The sequence below is a fragment of the Neovison vison genome, chromosome 13, assembly GCF_020171115.1.
Source record: "Neovison vison isolate M4711 chromosome 13, ASM_NN_V1, whole genome shotgun sequence".
Lineage (NCBI taxonomy): Eukaryota > Metazoa > Chordata > Mammalia > Carnivora > Mustelidae > Neogale > Neogale vison.
The window spans coordinates 33,860,717-33,881,160 of NC_058103.1; the positions used below are offsets into that span (position 1 = coordinate 33,860,717).

At 36.6% G+C, this 20,444-nt stretch overlaps 2 protein-coding genes across 3 annotated transcripts in view; one reads left to right on the forward strand and one right to left on the reverse strand.

Moving 5' to 3' along the window:
• ATP6V1D (ATPase H+ transporting V1 subunit D) overlaps window positions 1-2,877 on the forward strand; it is a 31,455-nt gene extending 28,578 nt beyond the window's left edge. Inside the window, exon 9 of the mRNA XM_044231318.1 lies at window positions 461-2,877. Coding sequence (XP_044087253.1) covers window positions 461-602 — 142 coding nt within the window. The 3' untranslated portion in view covers window positions 603-2,877. The remainder of the gene's footprint in view (window positions 1-460) is intronic.
• Window positions 2,878-2,968: 91 nt separating this feature from the next.
• The window catches only part of PALS1 (protein associated with LIN7 1, MAGUK p55 family member), a 77,751-nt gene continuing 60,275 nt past the window's right edge, over window positions 2,969-20,444 (reverse strand). For both annotated transcript variants that reach the window (XM_044231315.1, XM_044231314.1), the window contains exons 9-15: window positions 19,858-20,041; window positions 18,079-18,150; window positions 16,991-17,062; window positions 13,837-14,004; window positions 12,935-13,137; window positions 12,008-12,118; window positions 2,969-5,823 (exon numbers count right to left, since the gene is read on the reverse strand). In XM_044231315.1, coding sequence (XP_044087250.1) covers window positions 5,647-5,823; window positions 12,008-12,118; window positions 12,935-13,137; window positions 13,837-14,004; window positions 16,991-17,062; window positions 18,079-18,150; window positions 19,858-20,041 — 987 coding nt within the window. In that variant the 3' untranslated portion in view covers window positions 2,969-5,646. The remainder of the gene's footprint in view (window positions 5,824-12,007; window positions 12,119-12,934; window positions 13,138-13,836; window positions 14,005-16,990; window positions 17,063-18,078; window positions 18,151-19,857; window positions 20,042-20,444) is intronic.

Sequence of the window (20,444 nt, forward strand, 5' to 3'; positions counted from 1 at the left end):
TGTGTTCTGTCCTTCAGTGACATTCAGGATTGTGGTGTTCCAAACTGATCTAAAATTTTAATAAATGCCTGAGTGCTCAAAAGGTGTTCCATTATCAAGGAATGGATTTCAAGGTTTAGAGTCTGGGATAGGGACTTTAAAAAAAAAAATTTACTGTTAAGAATATTAGTCAGTCTTATGCTCAGATTGGCACATGGGATTATCTTCTAAAAAGAGCTTTCTCTGCAGACACGTAGGACATGTATAGTCTCTCTCCCCCCTCCTCAAAGTCCATTATTAGCTTAAAAATGTGTATATTCTACGTCAAATCTTTATTTTAAAAATGGGTTATAGATCACTGCAATTGAAATAAAATTTTGTTTGTTTATAGATGTTTATGATCCTTGTTACAAAACTAGCAGAATCAAATCTACTTAGAATTGAAATAGTGTTCAGAAAATTCCCTCCTTTTGTTTTACAGGTTAAAGAAAATACAGGAGAAGAAAAAGATTCTCAAGGAAAAATCGGAGAAAGACTTGGAGCAACGGAGGGCAGCTGGTGAGGTGATGGAGCCTGCTAATCTTTTGGCTGAAGAGAAGGATGAGGATCTTCTGTTTGAATAATCTTTCCTGCTCTGGTTCTTTCATAAACCCTAACATGGCACCATCTTAAATCACGATGTGTAGGTTTGGTATGTGTGGCTATTTATTTTTTGGCCTAAGAATTCACTGGTGGTTAAATTTTCCTGGATGTTGGTTTTGGGACTACCTTTGCAAAATCCTAATCAGCAACCATTTATCACTTGAGATTTGTAGAATCTCAAAGGAACCTGTAGAATTTATTCGGCAGAAGCAGTACCCTGTTCCATATACATCTGTTCAAGTGATCTGCTTACCAAGCATATTAGGAAATTCCCCTTAGGAAATAGCAGTGGCCTCGGGCCAGCTGTTGCTGTAGCAGCTCGCTTCCTTCCTGCTCCGACACTGGGGCGCTGTTGTCTGAGAGCGCTGCCGCCGCCCTGTGTAACCCTGGTGCTTCCTCTCAAGCTTTCTGAAACCTTCACTATTTTCCTTGCATGACAGGTCTCTATCCTGTCTGTCATGGGAGTTCTGCCAATTTTAATGTGATTATGGTATAAGCAGTAAAATGATATAAAAATGAATTGTTCTTTTTTTCCTTAATGTACTAACAGTATCAGTCATGTTATTAACCTGAGTTTGGCACATGGGATTGTCCCCTACCAAGAGCTTTGTCTGCGGACATGTAGGACATGGATAGTCTTTTTTCCCCCTTCATAGTGTGTGTTTTCCTGATAAGCTTTTGGAGATGATTGTTGAATTTTGGGGTACTCATAAACATGCCGGTGAGTTAAGAGGGGTTATTAATACTTCTTCCCTAACCTAAGAAAAAATAATTTTCATCTCAGAGTATGTAAGAAGGTAACTTTTACCTTACAAACAGTAACACTTGCTGTCTCCCATTAAATAGGAAGATGGGGCATTTGAGTGGCCATATCAGGATCTGAGGTTTTTTGTGTTTGAGCTGATGAGCCATCCATGTTTACGTGGGCATTCTTGTACCCAGTGCTGGGCATTTCTGAGGTGATTGGCTATAGGACAGTTTTTGGTGAAATTGGTAACACTTGGCTTATCAGTATTGTATGTGAAGTCAATTGATACTGCAAGCCTAGGCTTTTTAAAGTCCCAAGCAATTTTGCAGACATTTAATACCTGCTACAAAATAATCTTCAGTTATGTGTCAGGCCCTCTTTTAAGTATTTTATTTATATTATCACAACAACCATAAGATGCATGTTATTTTAATCCCACATTTCACGGAAGAAAATTTTAAGGCACAGGGAGCTAGAGTAATTGGTTCTAGGTCAAAAAGCTATAAAGTGGTGAATCCAGGATTTAAATCCAGGCAGTCTACCTTCAGTGTTTTTATACTCTTCTAACCACGCCCCCCCCCCCTTTTTTTTGCCTCCCCTATATTTAAAACTTTGGGTAAAGGTAAGATCCCAAGGCCTTTTCTGGAGGAGCTGAGTTTTGGCAAGTCCTGTTTTGAATTGGACATTTTATTCTGTAGGTAACTTAGCAGTGATTGGAAAACCAAGTGAGTTCCTAACCAGTTCAGTGTTAACCTATTTTCAAGGCTTAACATTTAATCCTCCCAACACTGGCCTGAAGTGTAAATACTATTCTCTCCATTTTACAGAAGAGAAAACTGAGGCGTTGTCAGGTCAGATAGCAGAGCTAGGATGCAGGCCTTGGTTCTTAAGCAGTATGTACTGCCTCTCTAGGAGGCAAAAAAAATAGCTTGAAGGGTATGAGAGCCACGGTTACTTAATGGTTTTTCACTCAGGTAAAGTTTGTCTTCACCTTCACCTGCTGAGGCAGGAGAAGTACCTAGATTTCTCCTGTGGCTTCTTAAAGCTCTTTTGTATTGGCCTTGGCTAAACTCCCTACAAAACTGCAGATGACTTTGTGGTGTTAGCATATTGTTAACTAGAAATCAGAAGAAAACAGTGAACCACATTTGTTGTATGGAGTGCTGTGATCCATAGGGGAAGGAAAACGATCAGGAATAGCCAGAAGGGTAGCAGGTGTGTATGTGTGCCACTTTTTGCTGGTATGTTCGCCTTCTTTGGGAAATGTAGTGGTGTGGTAGGAAAGTGAATGTTACGTATTTGTCAACTCACATCCTAGTCTTTGTCCCCTCAGATCCTTGGCCGCATAGAAGTGGAGTTTGGCTGAGTATTACATATGTTCTTTTTTTCCTTGAAAATGTTTAAGTTCACAGTGTTACCTTTAATAAAACAAGGAACCAGAACCTACATCTGTGCCAATAGGGGGCACTCCCCCACCATGAATAAATTAAAAGGTATTTTATGTTTCACTCAGAGGTTCCAAGTGGACTTATTTCGGGCAAAAACTTGCGAACCGAATGGTTAGGCAAGTTGAAACCTTGAACAGCAGAGGACATGACACAGGACGTACTCAGTGGTTTTATTTGAAATATAATTTTACTTTGTTTTCACAATACAGTGTGCAGTATGACAACTCAAAATAAGAGTGCAGATACAAGTGAGAGTACAAAGGAGGATTAACAATAGATGTCTGAAAGGTTACCTTTTATTAAGGCTAAATCCCTGGTTTATAGTTTCCATACACATTCACAAAATTACATTCAAATTATTCCTTATCAGTACTTATTCCTTGGGCCATGAGAAAAGGAAAAAAGAAAATCCAGACATTATATTTTTCATGTAAAGCAAATCTGGATTAGTCTAAATACTATTCTTTTGCATTTGTTCTGACTTATGAAAACTTAGCAAGGGAAGGTATTTCCTTATTTGAGCCAATGTGCACACTTCATGAGCTACTGCGTCATTCTGGTAAATGGATGACGCCTCTCCCACATTGGGGTCTCCAGTCAGAGCCACAAAGGACAGGAAATGGAACTGGCCAGAGTGGCTGGATAACTGGTATTAGCAAGGCTTGTCCTCCTTAAGGAAGCCAGCCACTAAGTTTTCACTTTGTTTAGGGATTGTGTTGAATATCAACACATCCTTGTCACTGAGACTGAGAAAAGTTTGGGATATAGAAATTTCTATCTCTCTCCCATTGCTGATAAGAACTCTAGAACTTCACTGACTCCCAAATTCTCTTGTCAGCTAAGAATATTGTATGACATGGCATGTGCCTTGGTAGGGGCTTTGTTTGTGAAAGCACATGGCCCTCATGTGGCTCAACAGTCTGTAGGCTAACTCCAGATCTGGCACAACAGCTGCTTAAACGGTCAACCTTTTAGATCTTAGGGCTGAAAACAGTTGTCAGTTATGAAAAGCAGTTCATAAAACTCCACAGTCTACCATAGACTACCTTTCATTCCTTAAGAGAAAGTAAACTGGAAAACTGAAAAGATTAAGTGCTAATATTGTTGGTTTTCTCTGTCCTTAACTGGAGTGTTTCAGATCTGTAAAAAAAAGTATGGCAGCTCTTCCCCTGACCCAGGAATGTTACTTTCTTTCTAAGGAACGGTTATCTTGAAAGTATTTCCGTATAAGACACATTGCAGCCAACTTCAGGGCCATGCAGATTTGAACAGAAAAGGCAACATAAACTATCTACATTTGTTCAAGTAAAATTACATAGAAATCAAATATATACACAACAATGAGACACTACTCATTAAAAACAATTGTTTACGTTAAATTAAGTGACAACTCCATGTTATTCCAGTGTTTCGCTTTGAGAACAGGAAATGCTGTAGCTAAAGTCATAAAAATAAAATCAAGACATTCACATTTGAGGTTGTTTGACACACATCACACCATCCCTAAAGGCTTGAAAAGACTACAAATTCACTTTCTATGCCAATTACAGAAGTTGAATTTTAAAGCTACAGCTATAGAGACAGTATGAAATTCCCATTAGCTTAAACATTTATGATTTAACAAGACATTGCATTCTGGTGTTAAAAGGCAGAACTTGATAGGATAAAAACTTGCTTCTGTATGCTTAACTCCCCGCCCCCACCTATGTTCTTTTCCTATAATGTTCAAATGACTTTCAGGTCATCCTTTCCTTGTGATCTCAAAGTCAGTTGTTACAGTATCTTCCTTTGGGTATAATTTTATTCCAATGCTAAATGAGTTATCAATGACCATTTGTCAACCTATTAAATATTAGTATACAGTACAGCAGCTATATTCATCCCACATTTCATCCCACAATTCCAGTTTATTACTTATATATGACACAGTCAAGTTATACTGTGCTCATATATAAAAAACGCAAAACTGTCAAATGTGTTATGTCCTCTCATATATATGAAAAACGATTTGCATCATGAGGAAAAACTAACCATCAACAGTTTATATGACCATCTGCCATTCATAAAAGTATAACTTACACATTCTATTGTACTATGCAGATCAGAGAAATGATGCAAGGTTATAGAATCAATCACTTGTGACGATATAAGCAAAAACTTCAGAAAATCAATTAGATCAGAATCTGTTGAGTGTGCCATGAAATCTGATCCATAGTCTGAGCTAAAAAACTGGTCTTTCTAATGGAATGTTTCAGAATTAAAAGACACACAAATGAATTTAAGCCTAACAGAATAGCTTGAGACCAAAGTGGCACCGTTTTAGGAAAGTATTTCTGATGACAAAACAAGCCTTCTAACCAAATACTGTCCTGCCTAGTACACAGAAGCACAGTCATCCCCCACCTCACCCCATTCCCATGAAGTCCTTTAAGTTAACTGTTAAATAGCATCAATATTTATAACTATGTGAGACATGGACCATTGTATATTTACAGACAAGTTTTTCATGGAAATAGGACCAGGCAGTAGAGATTTAGTTAGGTGAAAACAGAATTAAAACATTTTTACAGGGATAAAATGGAACTGGTCTATTGAAAGCTTCCATTTAGAATCCTCAAGAGGAGGCAAGAATCTCTGAAGCCATGTCCAGAGAATAAAGACTGCTATGCACAAATTGCCTAAGGGGATTTTCTCACTAGTTTGAGATCAAAGAACAGGTCTACAGCTTATTTGGCCTGCTACCTCAGGGTCTTGCTGAAGTATCAGGGCTCTCTTCCTAGTGGCAGTTTGCCAGGTAAGTCCAGTCATACCACAGAATGGATGTTTCCCTCACCTCAGCCAAGTGGACGGTACCCACTGAGGTTCAGTATCAAGTTTGTTAATTAACCTAAGCAATTCCTGATAGGCTTTATCAAGATCTGAATTCACAATTGCCGTGTCAAAGTAGTGGCCGTTGTTCTGCTCCATTTCTCTAGTCTTCTCAATGATTTCTCTCAACTCTTCAGGCTGTAAAGAGAATACAAAAACAGGTAATTCCATTCCTTAAAAAATACACAATGAGTCACAGGTGACTGAAGAACAAAACATGGCCGCCTGTTGCTTCCTGTCTGTCAAAATATGCCACTTCAGGAGCTCCTCTTCAGCCCTCTCATGGCCTCTGATTTCCTTTGCTCTGGTGTCTTCAGGACCCATACGGAATCATTTGGGACTCAGTACAACCTGTTCATACTGCTACTCAAGTCTTTATTTGTTTTACTCACTAGAGGCTTCAAGAGCAAAGACTGTTAATAAGAATCCCCTACAAGCATTTGTTTTCTAGCATTTTAGGGCATCATCACCTTTTCTTTTTAAAAAAAAAAAAAAAATCTTTTGTAATACAGAGCAAACCTTTCAGGTTGAAGCAAGGTTGGTAGGACCCAAAATGCCATTTACTCTTGGCTTGATAAAGATTTGCTGTCCTTTTAGATCTATTGCAGAGTTTGGAGGGTAAACATCATGGGAAAAGAAAAGGACCAATAGAATGGGTTTCTTTACATGAAAACACTGCCTGTCAACCCAAATTTAATCATCTAATGTTCTGGGGGAGTTACTTGGCTAGCTTCTCTGTTTGCCGTACACAAAGGAGGTCTTTAAAGATGCAAAAAAGTATTCTAAGGAGAGTTTGGGAAATGACACAGAGCAGGCTACTTTAAAACACTGGGTAAAGGAAACTGCTGTTTCACAAAGATGAGCAGGTAGTGAGGTAGGGTATGAAACTTGGGCAGAATCCCCTGATTACCAGGCACATGTGTTCAAGAAAGTAAAACTACCCCCAAAGCACTCATCAATGAAGAGAACTCACTCGTAAGTCCAAATGTTTCTGATAAAAAAGTCACACATCAATATTGTGTTGGACCCACAATACAAAACAACTTATTCAACTGGTTGATCTTCTGCAACAGCAGGAAGACCTACTAAAAATACAACTACTCCGGCCGGTCCTAAAAGCAGTTTCTTGTGTGGCTCTCTAATTTTCATTCTGGAATGTTGTGCATCTGGCTGTGGTACACAGAATCCTTTGTTTCCTAGGGACTCTACTACACCATTATAAGTAACTAAACACACTGTAACATTCTTACTAAAGCTTAGGTCTATTCAAATCTCAAGACTACTGACACAACATTCCAGAAAGTCAAAACAGAATCTAAACTTTGTGGTGCTAGAGTTGAAATGTAAAGCCCTACATCTCACATAGATTCACATAAAGAAAAAATCCACCTAGTTTTTCTTTATTAAATTTAAGGCATTTTCTCTTTTGCCAAAATGGCTTATACCATTTATTTTAATTTAGGTTTTAATTTTCTCCTGTTTTTCAAGTTATAATTCATAACTAAGATGAAACAAAATGTTTTTGTGGAATAAAAAGGCTGTAAGATACATCACCCTTTATACATTCTTATCAGTGTTCATGGAACATACACCCAGACAGAACTGATGTTGGATCATAAAATAAGGCTGGGACATTTTTGAAAGATTCACATCTTTATATATGTTCTCTGATCACAATGGAATTATAAATCAGTAAAATATTTTTTTAATCTCCAAATATGTAGAAATTAGAAAATTACATACTTCTAAATAACCCATGTGTTCAAGAAGAAAATGACAAAGGGAACAGAAAAAATTAAAAATTTGTAGAATGCAACTAAGGAAATGCTTAGAGGGAAACTTCTAACTTCGTATTAGAAAAGATGAGGGGTGCCTGGTGGCTCAGTCCGTAAGAGTCTGTCTTTGGCTCAGGTCATGATCCCAGGGCCCTAGGATTGAGAACCACATCCGGCTCCCTGCTCAGTGGGGAGCCTGCTTCTCCCTCTCCCTTTGCCTGTTGCTCCTCTGCTTGTGATGTCAAATAAATAAAATCTTGGTTGGGGGGGGAAAGGAAAGAAAAAAAAAAAAGACTTAAAAATCTAAGTTTTTTTCAGAAACTAGAGCAAATGCAAATTAAAGCCAAAATGTAAGAATAAAATAAGTCAATTAAATAGAAAAGAGTCAAATAGTAAAGAAAATTAAAGATAAAAGGTCTCTGACTTAATTTTTTTTTTAAAGATTTATCTATCTGAAAGAGGGAGAGAGTACATATATGATGGGGGGAAGGGCAGAGGGAAAAGGAGAGAGAGAATCTCAAGCAGACTCCTGAGTGTGTTGCCTGACATGGGGACTCCATTCCACGACCTGAGATCATGACCTGAGCCAAAACCAAAAGTTGGACACTTAACTGAGTCACCCAGGTACCCCTCCACCCCCAACTTAGTTCCTTTTCTAAAGTGTTTTAGTTACTCCTTTTAATTTCCATATAAATTTTTAAAAATCATCTTTTCAATTTCTATAGAAACACCTGCAGGGATTTTTCTTTTTTGGTAGGGACTTTCATGAATTAGAATTCATTTATAATTCACCTATTTAAAGTGAATGATTTCAAGTGTTTTTAGTATAGTTATAGAGCTGTGCAATCAATATCACAATTTTAGAATATTTTCATCACCCACACCCTCTCTGCAGTCAAAAACCCCCTATCTATAAGCAGCCACTCCCCATTTCCTCCCAACCTCCAGCCCTAGGCAACCAGTAATCTACTTAGGTCCCTATAGATTTGCCTATTCTGGACATCCCATAAAATGGAATCATATGGTCTTTTGTGACTGGGTTTTTTCACTTACAATGTCTGTAACATGTATGAGTACGTCATTTCTTTTTATGATTTTTTTTTAAAAAGATTTTATTTATTTGACAGAGATTACAAGTAGGCAGAGAGGCAGGCAGAAAGAGAAGAGGAAGCAGGATACCTGCTAAGTAGAGAGCCTGATGTGGGGCTTGATCCCAGGACCGAGATCATGACCCGAGCTGAAGGCAGAGGCTTAACCCACTGAACCACCCAGGCGCCCCTTTATGACTTTTTGGAGACTTATAATAAAGCTGCAGTAATCAAGAATGATATTAGCATAAACATGGGATCAAGTCCAGAAATAACCCCCACCCTGCTTCCTGTTCATATTTGGGGAGGTCATTTTTTAAAAATGTGCCAATACAATTCAATGGGAAAAAGAAAAGTCTTTTTCAAGAAATGATGCTAGAGCAATGGAACATCTGTATCTGTTAAAAAACAAAACAAAAACACCAAACCAACTACCACCCTTACTTCACTCTGAAACAAAGATTAGTTTGAGAGATTACAGACCTAAAAGTAAAAGCTAACACAAGAAAGTTTTTAAAAGAAAACATGGGATAAAATCTTTGTAATCTTGGAGCAGGCAAGTTGTTTCAGACAGTACACAAAAATCATTAACCACAAGAAAAGTAAAAAAGTGTGCTTCTTTAAGCACTTTGAGAAAATATTTATATCCAGAATATATACAAGAATTTTTACTATGTAAGAAAACTAAAAAAAAAAAAAAAAAAAAAAAAAAAAAGATATTTCACAAAAGAATATGCCTAAATGACTACATCAAAAGATATGACTATCATTAGTCATCAGGCAAATGCAAATGAAAACCTTAATGATAACACTTCACACTTAACTAGAATGGCAAAAATTGTTAACCAACAAAAGCAAAATCTAATAAGGATGGGGAACAAATGGAATCAACTGATTTAAAACAGTTTGGCAGCTTTATACAGTTAAAATATACACTTAACCATTTGATCCAGCAATTCAAGAGAAACAAAAACAGATGTCCACCACGAGACTATGGATGTTTACAGCTGCTTTAATCACACTGGCTCAAAATTGGAAGCAACCCAAACTACTTTTTTAAAAAGATTTTTATTTATTTATTTTTAAAATTTATTTATTTGACAGATCACAAGTAGGCAGAGAGGCAGGCAGAGAGAAAGAGGAGGAAGCCGACTCCCTGCTGAGCAGAAAGCCCGATGCGGGGCTCGATTCCAGGACTCTAGGATCATGACCTGAGCTGAAGGCAGAGGCTTTAACCCACTGAGCCACTAAGTCTCAGTGGGTTAAAGATTTTTTTTATTTATTTTAATTAATTAATTAATTTGACACAGACACAGTGAGAGAGGGAATGCAAGCAGGGGGAGTGGGAGGGAGATGCAGGCTCCCCACTGATCAGGGACCCTGGATCATGACCTGAGCTGAAGGCAGACACTTAACAACTGAGCCATCCAGGTGCCCCATCCCAGATAAGTTTTAACTGATAAATTGTGATACATGTATAACTCATGGTCTACCACTCAGCAGTATGAAGGTATGAACTACTACTGTTAGATACAACACTGATGAATCTCAAAAACATGCTGATCAAAAGCCAGATGCAAACAAACTCTATGGTTCCATTTATATGAACTTCTAGAAGAGACAAAATAAATCTATAGTGACAGAAAGCAAATTAGTGGTAGCCTAGGGAAGAATGGAAGGGTATTAAATTCAAAGAACGAGAGAATTTTCTGTGATGAAAATGTTCTAAATCTCAACTGGCATGACAGTGACATGGTGTATGTTTTGCCAAAACTCACTGAATTATACAAATAAAAACACATGCATTTTATTGTATATAAAATAATTTCAATGAAGTTAATTTTTAAAAATTAGAGAACTCTCATTAGAAAATCAAGCATACTGTAAAATGCTAAAACATTTTGGTACTGAGTAAGTTCTTTCTTTAAAAAATACGTATAGTTGGTATCTTTCTAGACCTTACTCAATTTGGGACAGCTAATTCAAAATAATGGGATAAATAATCCCATGAGAACACTGCCTGCCTGAGACCACCAACCCAAAGTTACCTAACATGTTTCTGAATGGTATATAGCCCTTGCATGATACTGAATCCTTGGAGAATAAAAACGACAAAATAAGTGTGCCTAGTAGAAAACAGAAAAATTAGGCTGAACAAATAGGAGAAAGTACACTCCGGTCCATCCTTTTCCTTAAACAACCATGGTATCTCTGGTCTACCAAAGTTTCACAGAGTATTAGTTTCGTTTTCTTCATTGTGATCCCCCTCAAGAACAGCCAGTGATCATGCCTCATTTTTTTTTTTTTTTTTGGTATCCTTCCAAGTGCCAAGAACAGCAGATACTCTGACTCCACTAATTTATGAGCTTACGACTGTGTTGGAAACATGAAAAAGGGGTGGACACTACGTTAACCGGCGGACCTATTTAGCCTGAACAAGGCAACCAGAATTATGCTCATCACAGAGGATGGGAAAATCCTTGACTGTGAATAGCGTTAAGAAGACATTGAAATGTAAAACCTCCACATACAGATTGAGTAAGAAATAGAAGTAGACCAAGAATGGAAAAAGATCTATCTTGGGAAGGAAGAAAGAAGGTTGGTGGCTATGGTGCACAGCCAAGAATCATGGGAAAGGAATGATATGCTTTTAATGACTTCTAAGGATCTTAAGAGTATTATGATGTGTGTTTATGGCTTTCAAAGAGATTTAGAGCAAATGAAATGAGAAGAACTGAGTGATTCCTCCATAAAACAAATATTTAAGAAATCAGCAAAAAACAAGGAAAAATACTTGTTACTTTGATATAGGAAGTCACTTGACAGTTTTCATTTCACACATTTAAATAAAGTCAATACTTTCAGACTAACACATTAATTATAGTTTTATTAATAATGTTTAGTAAAATGTGAACTACACTCAACCATGTCCAGCATCTAAAATAATTTTTAAAAAATTTACCATTTCAGATCATGTGAGAAGACCAAAGGGAGAAGACAAACAAAACATAAATTTCAACCACAGAAAAAAGCAAGAGCTCCTAATTCTGGTGCCCCACATATGCAGAATATCTGCAGAGAAAAGTGGGTAATTCCTAAGAATCTGCAGAGAACTTTTTTCTTGGGTGTAGAGGGCAGGGGGTTACATAATCCCTATTGGAAATAACACAAAACCATGTGAAAAAGATTAAGGATGTTTTAAGGAATGCCAAAGGTAACGATACATTTGGGATGGCTACAGGAAATACGTGGAGAACAACAAGAGAAGGCCCCTGCTTTGGAGAGCTGCCACAGTCCAGCCAGAGGCAACAACAACAATTTTGGGAAAAGTGATATGGCAGAAAGAATAATCAGTTTGAAAACTCAAGCTGATGTAGCTTTTAAGCACTGTAACATGTTAGGTCATGAGTGTTTCATGTTTACTTTCAATGGAACAGTACAACACTGTAATAACTTTACCTTTGGATTCTTGCCCTCCTTGGCCAGTAACGCCCGAAGTCTTTCTTGTGAAGGGGGTGCAATGAAGATAATATATGGTTTCAAGTCTGAATTGCGGAGAGTCTTCAAGGACTATTAAAAAAAAAAGATATTCTGGATATTTACAATAATTTTCATTATTTAACTACTTCCCAATAATATACTTGGAAAAATAATGTCATTTAAAAAAAAAAAAGAACATCAACTATGAGTGAGTTTCCAAACATCTTTGTAACAATTCACAGTATTTCCAGATCCTACCATTCACTGTAAGAATATACTGTGTACCTGGAAAACACACACACACACACACACACACACACAATCAGCTTGCCCTCTTTATATAATGAAATAAATAAAAATGAATGACACTGAAGGTCTACAACTGTAATGCTAAAATATCCTCTAATAAGATCACTTAAAGACTATAAAGAACTATATCAAAATCCATTTTGGAGGAAGCAGAAATAAGCAATAATATTACCATGTGCCAGGGTCTAAATGCAAGCAGAAAAGAAAAAGAAACTCCACACACATACACAAAAGAAGTTCTAGAAAAGTACACCCGAGGAAAAGCAGACTGCTTAATTTAGGAGGCTGGTTTTGACCCTGCTTTTGCCATTGGGTGACTGTGTGTTTCTAAACTTAAGCACTCTACCAAAATAGGGATTACAAAAATATGCCCTTTTCTATCTAAAAACATTAACTAAGACAATGTGCTTAATGGCTCTAGTTTCTTTGATAAATATGCTAGCCCAAATAATATAAGGAATTCTGAAGGCAATTAGTAAAACTATACTTTTCTTATATCAAATGTTTATAACTAAAATAGTAGAGACTAAGCTTCTTTGTCCATTAAAAAATGTAGAGGATCAGTGGGGAAAAAAAAATGTATGATACTTTATTTACCTGCGTACGAAGACTTAGAAGACATATTTTGCCAGAGTTGATCACTTGCCGTACTGAATCTATGCTGGTTCCATACAAATTTTTCTCAAATTCACCATGTTCAATGAACTTTCCAGCTGCAATGTCTGCCTCAAATGCTTGCCGTGAAACAAAGTGATAATCTCTACCAGCTACTTCGTGGTCTCGCCTACTCCGAGTTGTATCTAGGCAAACAAAATCAGGTAAAAATAACAGGCATGGATCAGAGTAAGGCTGGGGGATAATTCTGCTTGTTAGGGAAAATTTCAATTTTGTAATATAGATGAAACATAAAAAGATGAATTGAGGAAATCTTATGAGCCCATGTGTTTAACACTGATTCATTTTATTTCTAGACTGAGAAATGAATAAAAGTATGGTTTTAGTAACTTTAAATAATAGTCATATTTAATTGCCTAAACACATTTTATGCTTACACTTTAAATTACTTCTCACATTTAAAACACTGCCACTCATCTTATCCTAGTTTATTTCCATTAAGTTGTTTTTTTTTTTTTTTTTAACCCTCCCGACCCCCCGGTATTATATAATCTAAACAGAAACTTCTATGTTCAGAGATTAGGTCTACATTTTTTCTCTTCTGCATCAGTTTAAAAAAACCAGGAACTGATTCCGTATTGAATAGGTCATTTTATAAAGCCCAAATTGAAATTCATTTACGAAATAATTAGTACCATAGGAAAAACTGAAGTTTCTTAATAATGACTATTTTGAGTTAAAAATTCTCAAAAGAGTTTATTAAACAAAGTTCCTCTTTCCTGGGCAAAACTGTTTTGATGAATTGGATGAAAAATTTCCCTCCAGTGAGGTTCTAAGGTGGTCAACTGAAAAGCACAGAAAAATGGGAATGCATCCAAACTTACGAGGAACTGCAGATGCAAAACGGTCTTTTTCTTTGTTCATGAGCCTCTGACGCAATTCATTCTGGCCACAGTTCTGTGGACCAATCAAAATGATAGGTCTTTTCCTATTTGCTGGCTGATGATAAAGTGACATTTCCTCATAAGTTAAGATCTCTTCATTGTCATAATCTTTGGGAAAAAAAAAGTTAAGCCCTTCAGGTAGAATTATTGCCATGTAATAAAGACACAGACTTTCCAAAACAATTGGAAAGAAGCAAAATTTATTATTAAGAACACTTAACTTTTTTAATCAAGAGAAGTAATAACTGGGTAGGATTATATGAATACTTTCCAATGACAATTATACTTTCCAATACTATGAAAATAAATAAGACAATGTATTAATCCTTCTAGAAGCCTTTATTGCTTCTCTTTTTTCATAGTTTTAATACAATAAAACTACTTGTACTGCTGGTACTGTAAAACAGCTGGTTGGAGCCCATATTCTGACAGAGGATAGGGCACCAGGGGATGAACTAAAGAGAGTATGGTCTGTCATTTTCATAAAACGGGGATACAAATACTAAGAGGGTTGGTTTAAGGATCAGACACAATATATATGCTAAGCGTAATACCTGGCATAGACGAATATTTAAAATAGTGGCTACATACAAACTAGTGTTATCAGAGAAAGTTGGAACACTTTTCTGTGATTACAACTTGAAAACTGTTTGTGCTATCCAAACTTGGAATACTAATACTAACCTGAGGTCATGATTCAAAAAGAGGTATAAATTGTGATAGGTAGGTAACATTCCTAGAGCCCATAATCCAGATGAAATCAGAATGGTCAAGTAGTAAGAAACAAAGGCAGACAACAAGCAGCCTGTCATCTTCCCACTCATATTACTTCCCCCGACCAGGGAAGAGCATCAGCTGTACAGTCACACTCAGCTGTAAGTTCCACAGGGCCAGGCAATCATTTTAGTTTTGCCAGTGCTTAGCACAGAGTGCAAAGCAGGAACTCAAACTGTATTTGTCTAAATTCTAACTCTGTATTAGCTTTAAGAGAACTCAAGCAGATCTTTAACATCTGAACCTCAATTTATTAATCCATAATCTCAAGGAATTTATTTTGAAACCTAAACAGATGAAGTCATCTAAAGCATATAGTTACTGCCCCTGGAAAAGAATGGTTATTATAAATGATAGTTATTATTAATAAAAAATATTCACTATGATGACACCATTATGAACGAAAGTGTAATTCCTGCCCTTCCCAAAACGCTCCGTCCTCTGAAAAATCAAGAGTTCATTCTTGTAACATGTTCAGATTGTGGCGCCATTTTTATTTATAAACGCTTTGCTTCAGATTTGCAGGTTTTCCGTAGCGTAATAGCTATTAAAGCAGAACCAATGTATTGTGTTTCAAAGGATGAAGAAACAGATACTAATCACTTATCCAAATACAGAGAAAAGGATTAAAAATTCAATAAATCTTAGCTACACAATGTTTCAGTTAGTATTAGTGATGTTTATTTGGAAAAAAAGTAAATTGAACTGCAGATTTAGTTTTAAATGGGGGTTTTCAATAATCTATAACATTTTATTTTCATGTTTAATTTATGCTGCCTGAAAAAAAAAACTGAAGGTATTGAGAGAATAAAACTTATAAACTGTATGAATACTGATGATAAAATGACATTTCCTCGTAAGTTAAGATCGTTCGCTTATGGAAGTTAAGGAGTCCCTTTGCTTAATTTATTTGGCTTCTTTCTGACAAGAACCGAAGCAGGAGTAGACAATTCTAATGCACTAAAGGATGAACCAAGAAGGTAATGAAAAGCAGTAAAATCAGGTTGAGTTTATAAAAACTGGGTGTGGTGGAAACTGCTGAACCAAGATAGTAGGGTACCTAATAGAGAGACAACATCATCACTGAGGTCCAGCAGACAGCTGTCACTTGGGAATACATGCCTTGTGTTATTAGAGTCTTTGATATGAAGAGACATTACACTTAAACATTTTTTTAATTTTAGTAATAAAACAAAAAACTCTATGTACCTGACTCAGCCAGCAGGGAGCAGGTTCTGTGGAATGGGCTGCCTCAGTGACATGAGTTATTATACACAAAATAATCATTTTTTACTTAAAATACAATTATATTGTTAGATTTTGTTTAGAGGCATCTATTAATTTCACAAAGAAGTTAAGTAGGATAAACAGAGGAAACTATTAATATTAACACTGTATAATGTTAAACTGTACTTTAATTTTTTTTTTAAGATTTATTTATCAGAGAGGGAGAGAGAGCAAGCACAGGCAGACAGAATGGCAGGCAGAGGGAGAAACAGGTTCCCTGCTGAGCAAGGAGCCCGATGCGGGACTCGATCCCAGGACGCTGGGATCATGCCCTGAGCCGAAGGCAGCTGCTTAACCCACTGAGCCACCCAGGCATCCCTAATTTTTATGTCAGTTTTTCTCTAAGTTCAAAATGCTGCATTACTCCTAGGATTCCAAAAGAAAACAATTTCTGTGAAATGATCTTCTTAAGCACATCTTACATTAAGAAGCAAAAGAGGATAAGAAATATAACTCTCTGAAAAACAGAAGTTTAATTTATTTCAAGTGTTAGATATGGATCTCTATCAGATATAAATCCAGCTATATCTAGTAGAACTCACCATCATTTTTGGTGGGGGAGGAATGGGGATATGGTGGGGGGAGAGAGAGGTAGAAGATGAGGGAGAAAGAGAATCTTAAGCAGGCTCCACACCCAGTGTAGAGCCCAACTCACGGCTGATCTCACAACCCTGAGATCATGACCTTAGCCAAAATCAAGAGCTGGACGCCCATCTCCCTGATATGAGGAAGTTGAGAGGCAATGTGGGGAGTTTGGGGGGTAGTAAAGAATAAATGAAACAAGATGGGATCGGAAGAAAGACAAACCATAAGAGACTCTTAATCTCACAAAACAAACTGAGGGTTGCTGGGAGGAGGGGGGTCGGGAGAGGGTGGTGGGGTTATGGACACTGGGGAAGGTATGTGCTATGAAGTGTGTAAACTCTGGTGATTCACAGACCTGTACCCCTGGGGCTAATAATACATTGTATGTTAATTAAAAAAATAAAAAGACGCCCAACTGACTGAGCCACCCAGGTGCACCCAAACTCACCATCATTTTTATTGGCATTATATAAAACCTTTTTCCTCTTCTTTTTATTCTTCTTTGCACACCATAGTTTTCCTGTTGAACAATTAAAAGCATAACTGTAAATGTGGTACTTGCTTCCTTGAACAAAGCTACATATTTGAAATGGAAAAACTCAAGTAGCTTTATTTATTTATTTTTTAAGATTTTATTTATCTGACAGAGAGAGATCACAAGTAGGCAGAGAGGCAGGCAGAGAGAAAGAGGGAAGCAGGCTCCCTGCTGAGCAGAGAGCCTGATGTGGGACTTGATCCCAGGACCCTGAGACCATGACCTGAGCCAAAGGCAGAGGCTTAACCCACTGAGCCACCCAGGTGCCCCTCAAGTAGTTTTCCATTTAAATTTATAAACACACACTGTTGTACAGAATTATTTTTCAGGGAAATAGTTATAATTTTCCATTAGTCTCACATTACAGATGATCTTTTTTTTTTAATTTCTAAAAAATGTTATTTATTTATTTATTTGAGAGAAAGAATGAGACAAAGAACAAGCGAGCATGAGAGTGGGGAGGGTGAGAGGGAGAAGCAGAGGGAGAAGCAGACTCCCTGCTGAGCAGGAAGCCCGATGCAGGACTTGATCCTGGAACTCCAGGATCATGACCTGAGCCGAAGGGAGTCACTTAACCAAATAAGCCACCTAGATGCCCCTACAGATGATCTTTAGTACTTAAATCCAGTCCTTTCTTTAAAGTTTTAAGATAATTAGCTTTGCCTCTCATATCACTCTTACCATGAATACATATTTTTTGACACTTCTAACTGATATGTAATCTTTAAAAAAGATTTGAGAGAGAGAGAGAGAAGGAGTGAGCTAGCATGAGCAGGGGGAGGGGCAGGAGAGAGAGAATCCTCAAGCAGACTCCCCAATGAGTGATGAACCCAATGTGGGGCTCCATCCCAGGATCCTGAGATTGTAATTTGAGCTGAAATCAGGAGGTGGCTGCCTAACCGACGGAGCCACCCAGGCGCCCCCTGGTATGTAAATTTAAACATAGATCCAGATGGAGACCTAAGAGGCCTTTCATTAATGTCAAATATTAAGTGTCCAACCTGATTTTTCTGGCTCCTTGTCTTCTTCTATGGTTTGCTTCATGGCTTCCCTTTGCTGCTGAAAGCTTTTCCCTTAATAGCAGAAAGAAAAGAGAGTAAAATATAAGACAAAAGAATGTAAGTTTTTGTTTTTTAACCCAGGGAAAATACCAGAAGCAACTCTTTGGTTACATTCCCTTTTAAATCTTTCTGCCACCATATGAAAGTATGTCAGCTATGATAATAAGCCTCCAAATGTTTAAAGTATTAGGTTTCAACCTCACTATCAACCAATCCTAGGACAGGTATTACTAGAATATAGATATATCATCTATTAGAAAAGATAAGAAACCAGTGATAGAAAATCTAATAGTTCAATTTTTACAAAGCTTTCACTGTGTACTCACTATGTGGAAAGTACTATGCTAGATCATTTAGAATCTTCTCAAATCAAACAAATTAATTCTAGGAGTTAACTTCACAAAATATGTGAACATTCATCACTTTTTTAAGATAGCACTCAAAATATCCCCTTGCATTTATTATTCTCAATCCCTTTTTCTATATATGTGTACATGGGTATGTTTTAATGATTTTTTATTTCCACCTTTAAGCTACCACTGATAAAAATAAATGAAAAATATACAAGGTTTTTCCTCTTAGAATTAAGATTTTAATATAGGAGGCTTTTGAAGTTTTTGACTTTCATCTTCTTTCAGATATCTACCTTAAAATCAAATGTATTTTTTTGGGAGGATAAAAGTGGTTTTACTTAGAAAATCTGCAATAGAGTTCTACTTCTACAATTTTTATATCCAGTTCTTTTTGTTTCAATCCAAGGATTCTTTGAAATCAATAAGCAAATTCCATCTATGTTGGGATAATCTGTAGAATTTAGCGCACTTCCTAAGAGCACAGCAAAAACATTAACACGGAGTTTGGCACACATAAGAAGTATTCAAGATAACCAGGTTATCTTATGCTATACAGATCTGCATTCTTAGTAAAAATAAGTAACTATGATTAGAGGGGAAATTTTAAGAGCATTAAAATTTAAAAATAAGTAAAAAAAATAAATATCTGATTTTGACATTCAAGAAAAAAAATAAGGAACAAAGTAATTTTGATCAATTACATATCAAAATGTTTAAAAGCATTAGAGTCAGGTACTTCTTTGGCACATTTTTATAGTACATATGTATATAGATTGTTGTAATGGCAGCAGACATTAATGGGAGGTGGACAATATGACCTCTTAAATCTTCTAACACTTAAAACCATCATGAAACTCAAACTAAGGTAGATCTATTTACTTGTCCTATAAAAGACTTACAAATGATATCACCCAAATCTCCTTGATGCATCTTTCAGAAACTCAGTGTAATCAGTCAATAAGCTCTAGTTCTAAATATTTATGGGCTAAAGATGGCATAAGAAGATATCAAATTGCTATCTGGCACAAGCACCAAGTAGAACATGATGGCTACTCAATACTCCAGGGTTTCTAGAGGAATGTCCCAGGTTACTGTGAAAAACCAAAGGGTGTAGCATCATCCTTTAAAGTTAACATAAGAAGCCCATTCCTCATTCTCTGAACTGACTGAATATAGATAAAATTTGTTTTTAGTTTTTAGGTTTTAAAATAGAGCTTTCTGTGAACTTATTAATATATATAAAGACCCAACTGCATGAAAAAGTAATTACATCGTTTTTTAAAAGACATGAAAAAGTGAGTTTTTCTCTGAGAAGGCTTGTATTTTAAATGTTCTTTTAAATATGTTCTATTATATTGTCTTTTACCTGGAACAAGCCCAGCTAGAGGCTGATTATCTTCATCCCCTTCCCTGTAGGCTTGCCACCAATTTGGATCTTCTTGACTGATGACATGAAGTATATCCCCTTTTTGAAAAGATAGACCTAATTCTCGACATGGAACATAAGGGTCATCCGAGGGGTCATAATCAAAATGAGCTTTCACATGGATCTAAAAGATAAAAAGGGTAAAATTCAAAACAACAGTAATGATGAAATGATAACACAAAATATTCAACATAAATATTAAAATGTTATAATTTTCCATTAGTGTAAAGCAATTATGAGTTGAAAGCGAGGAGGTTTAGTTAAATAACAGCAGTATTTTCTCAGGCTTCTCTGTTTTCTGCAATTAAGTTCATCTCTCTGACTGTAAACATGTACAAGAGTAAAAAACACACAAACAGAACCATATGAGAGTAAGCAGAGCATCACACTGTTAGCCACTAACAAGCCTGAAGTGCTCAGGGGCCTCAAAGGCTTGAGAGAAGCAGGAGGGAATGTAACCGAAACCCCTTCACTCTCCTTCCCTGACCTTTGAAAACAATGACTCTGCAATAAGGTATGTAATTTCT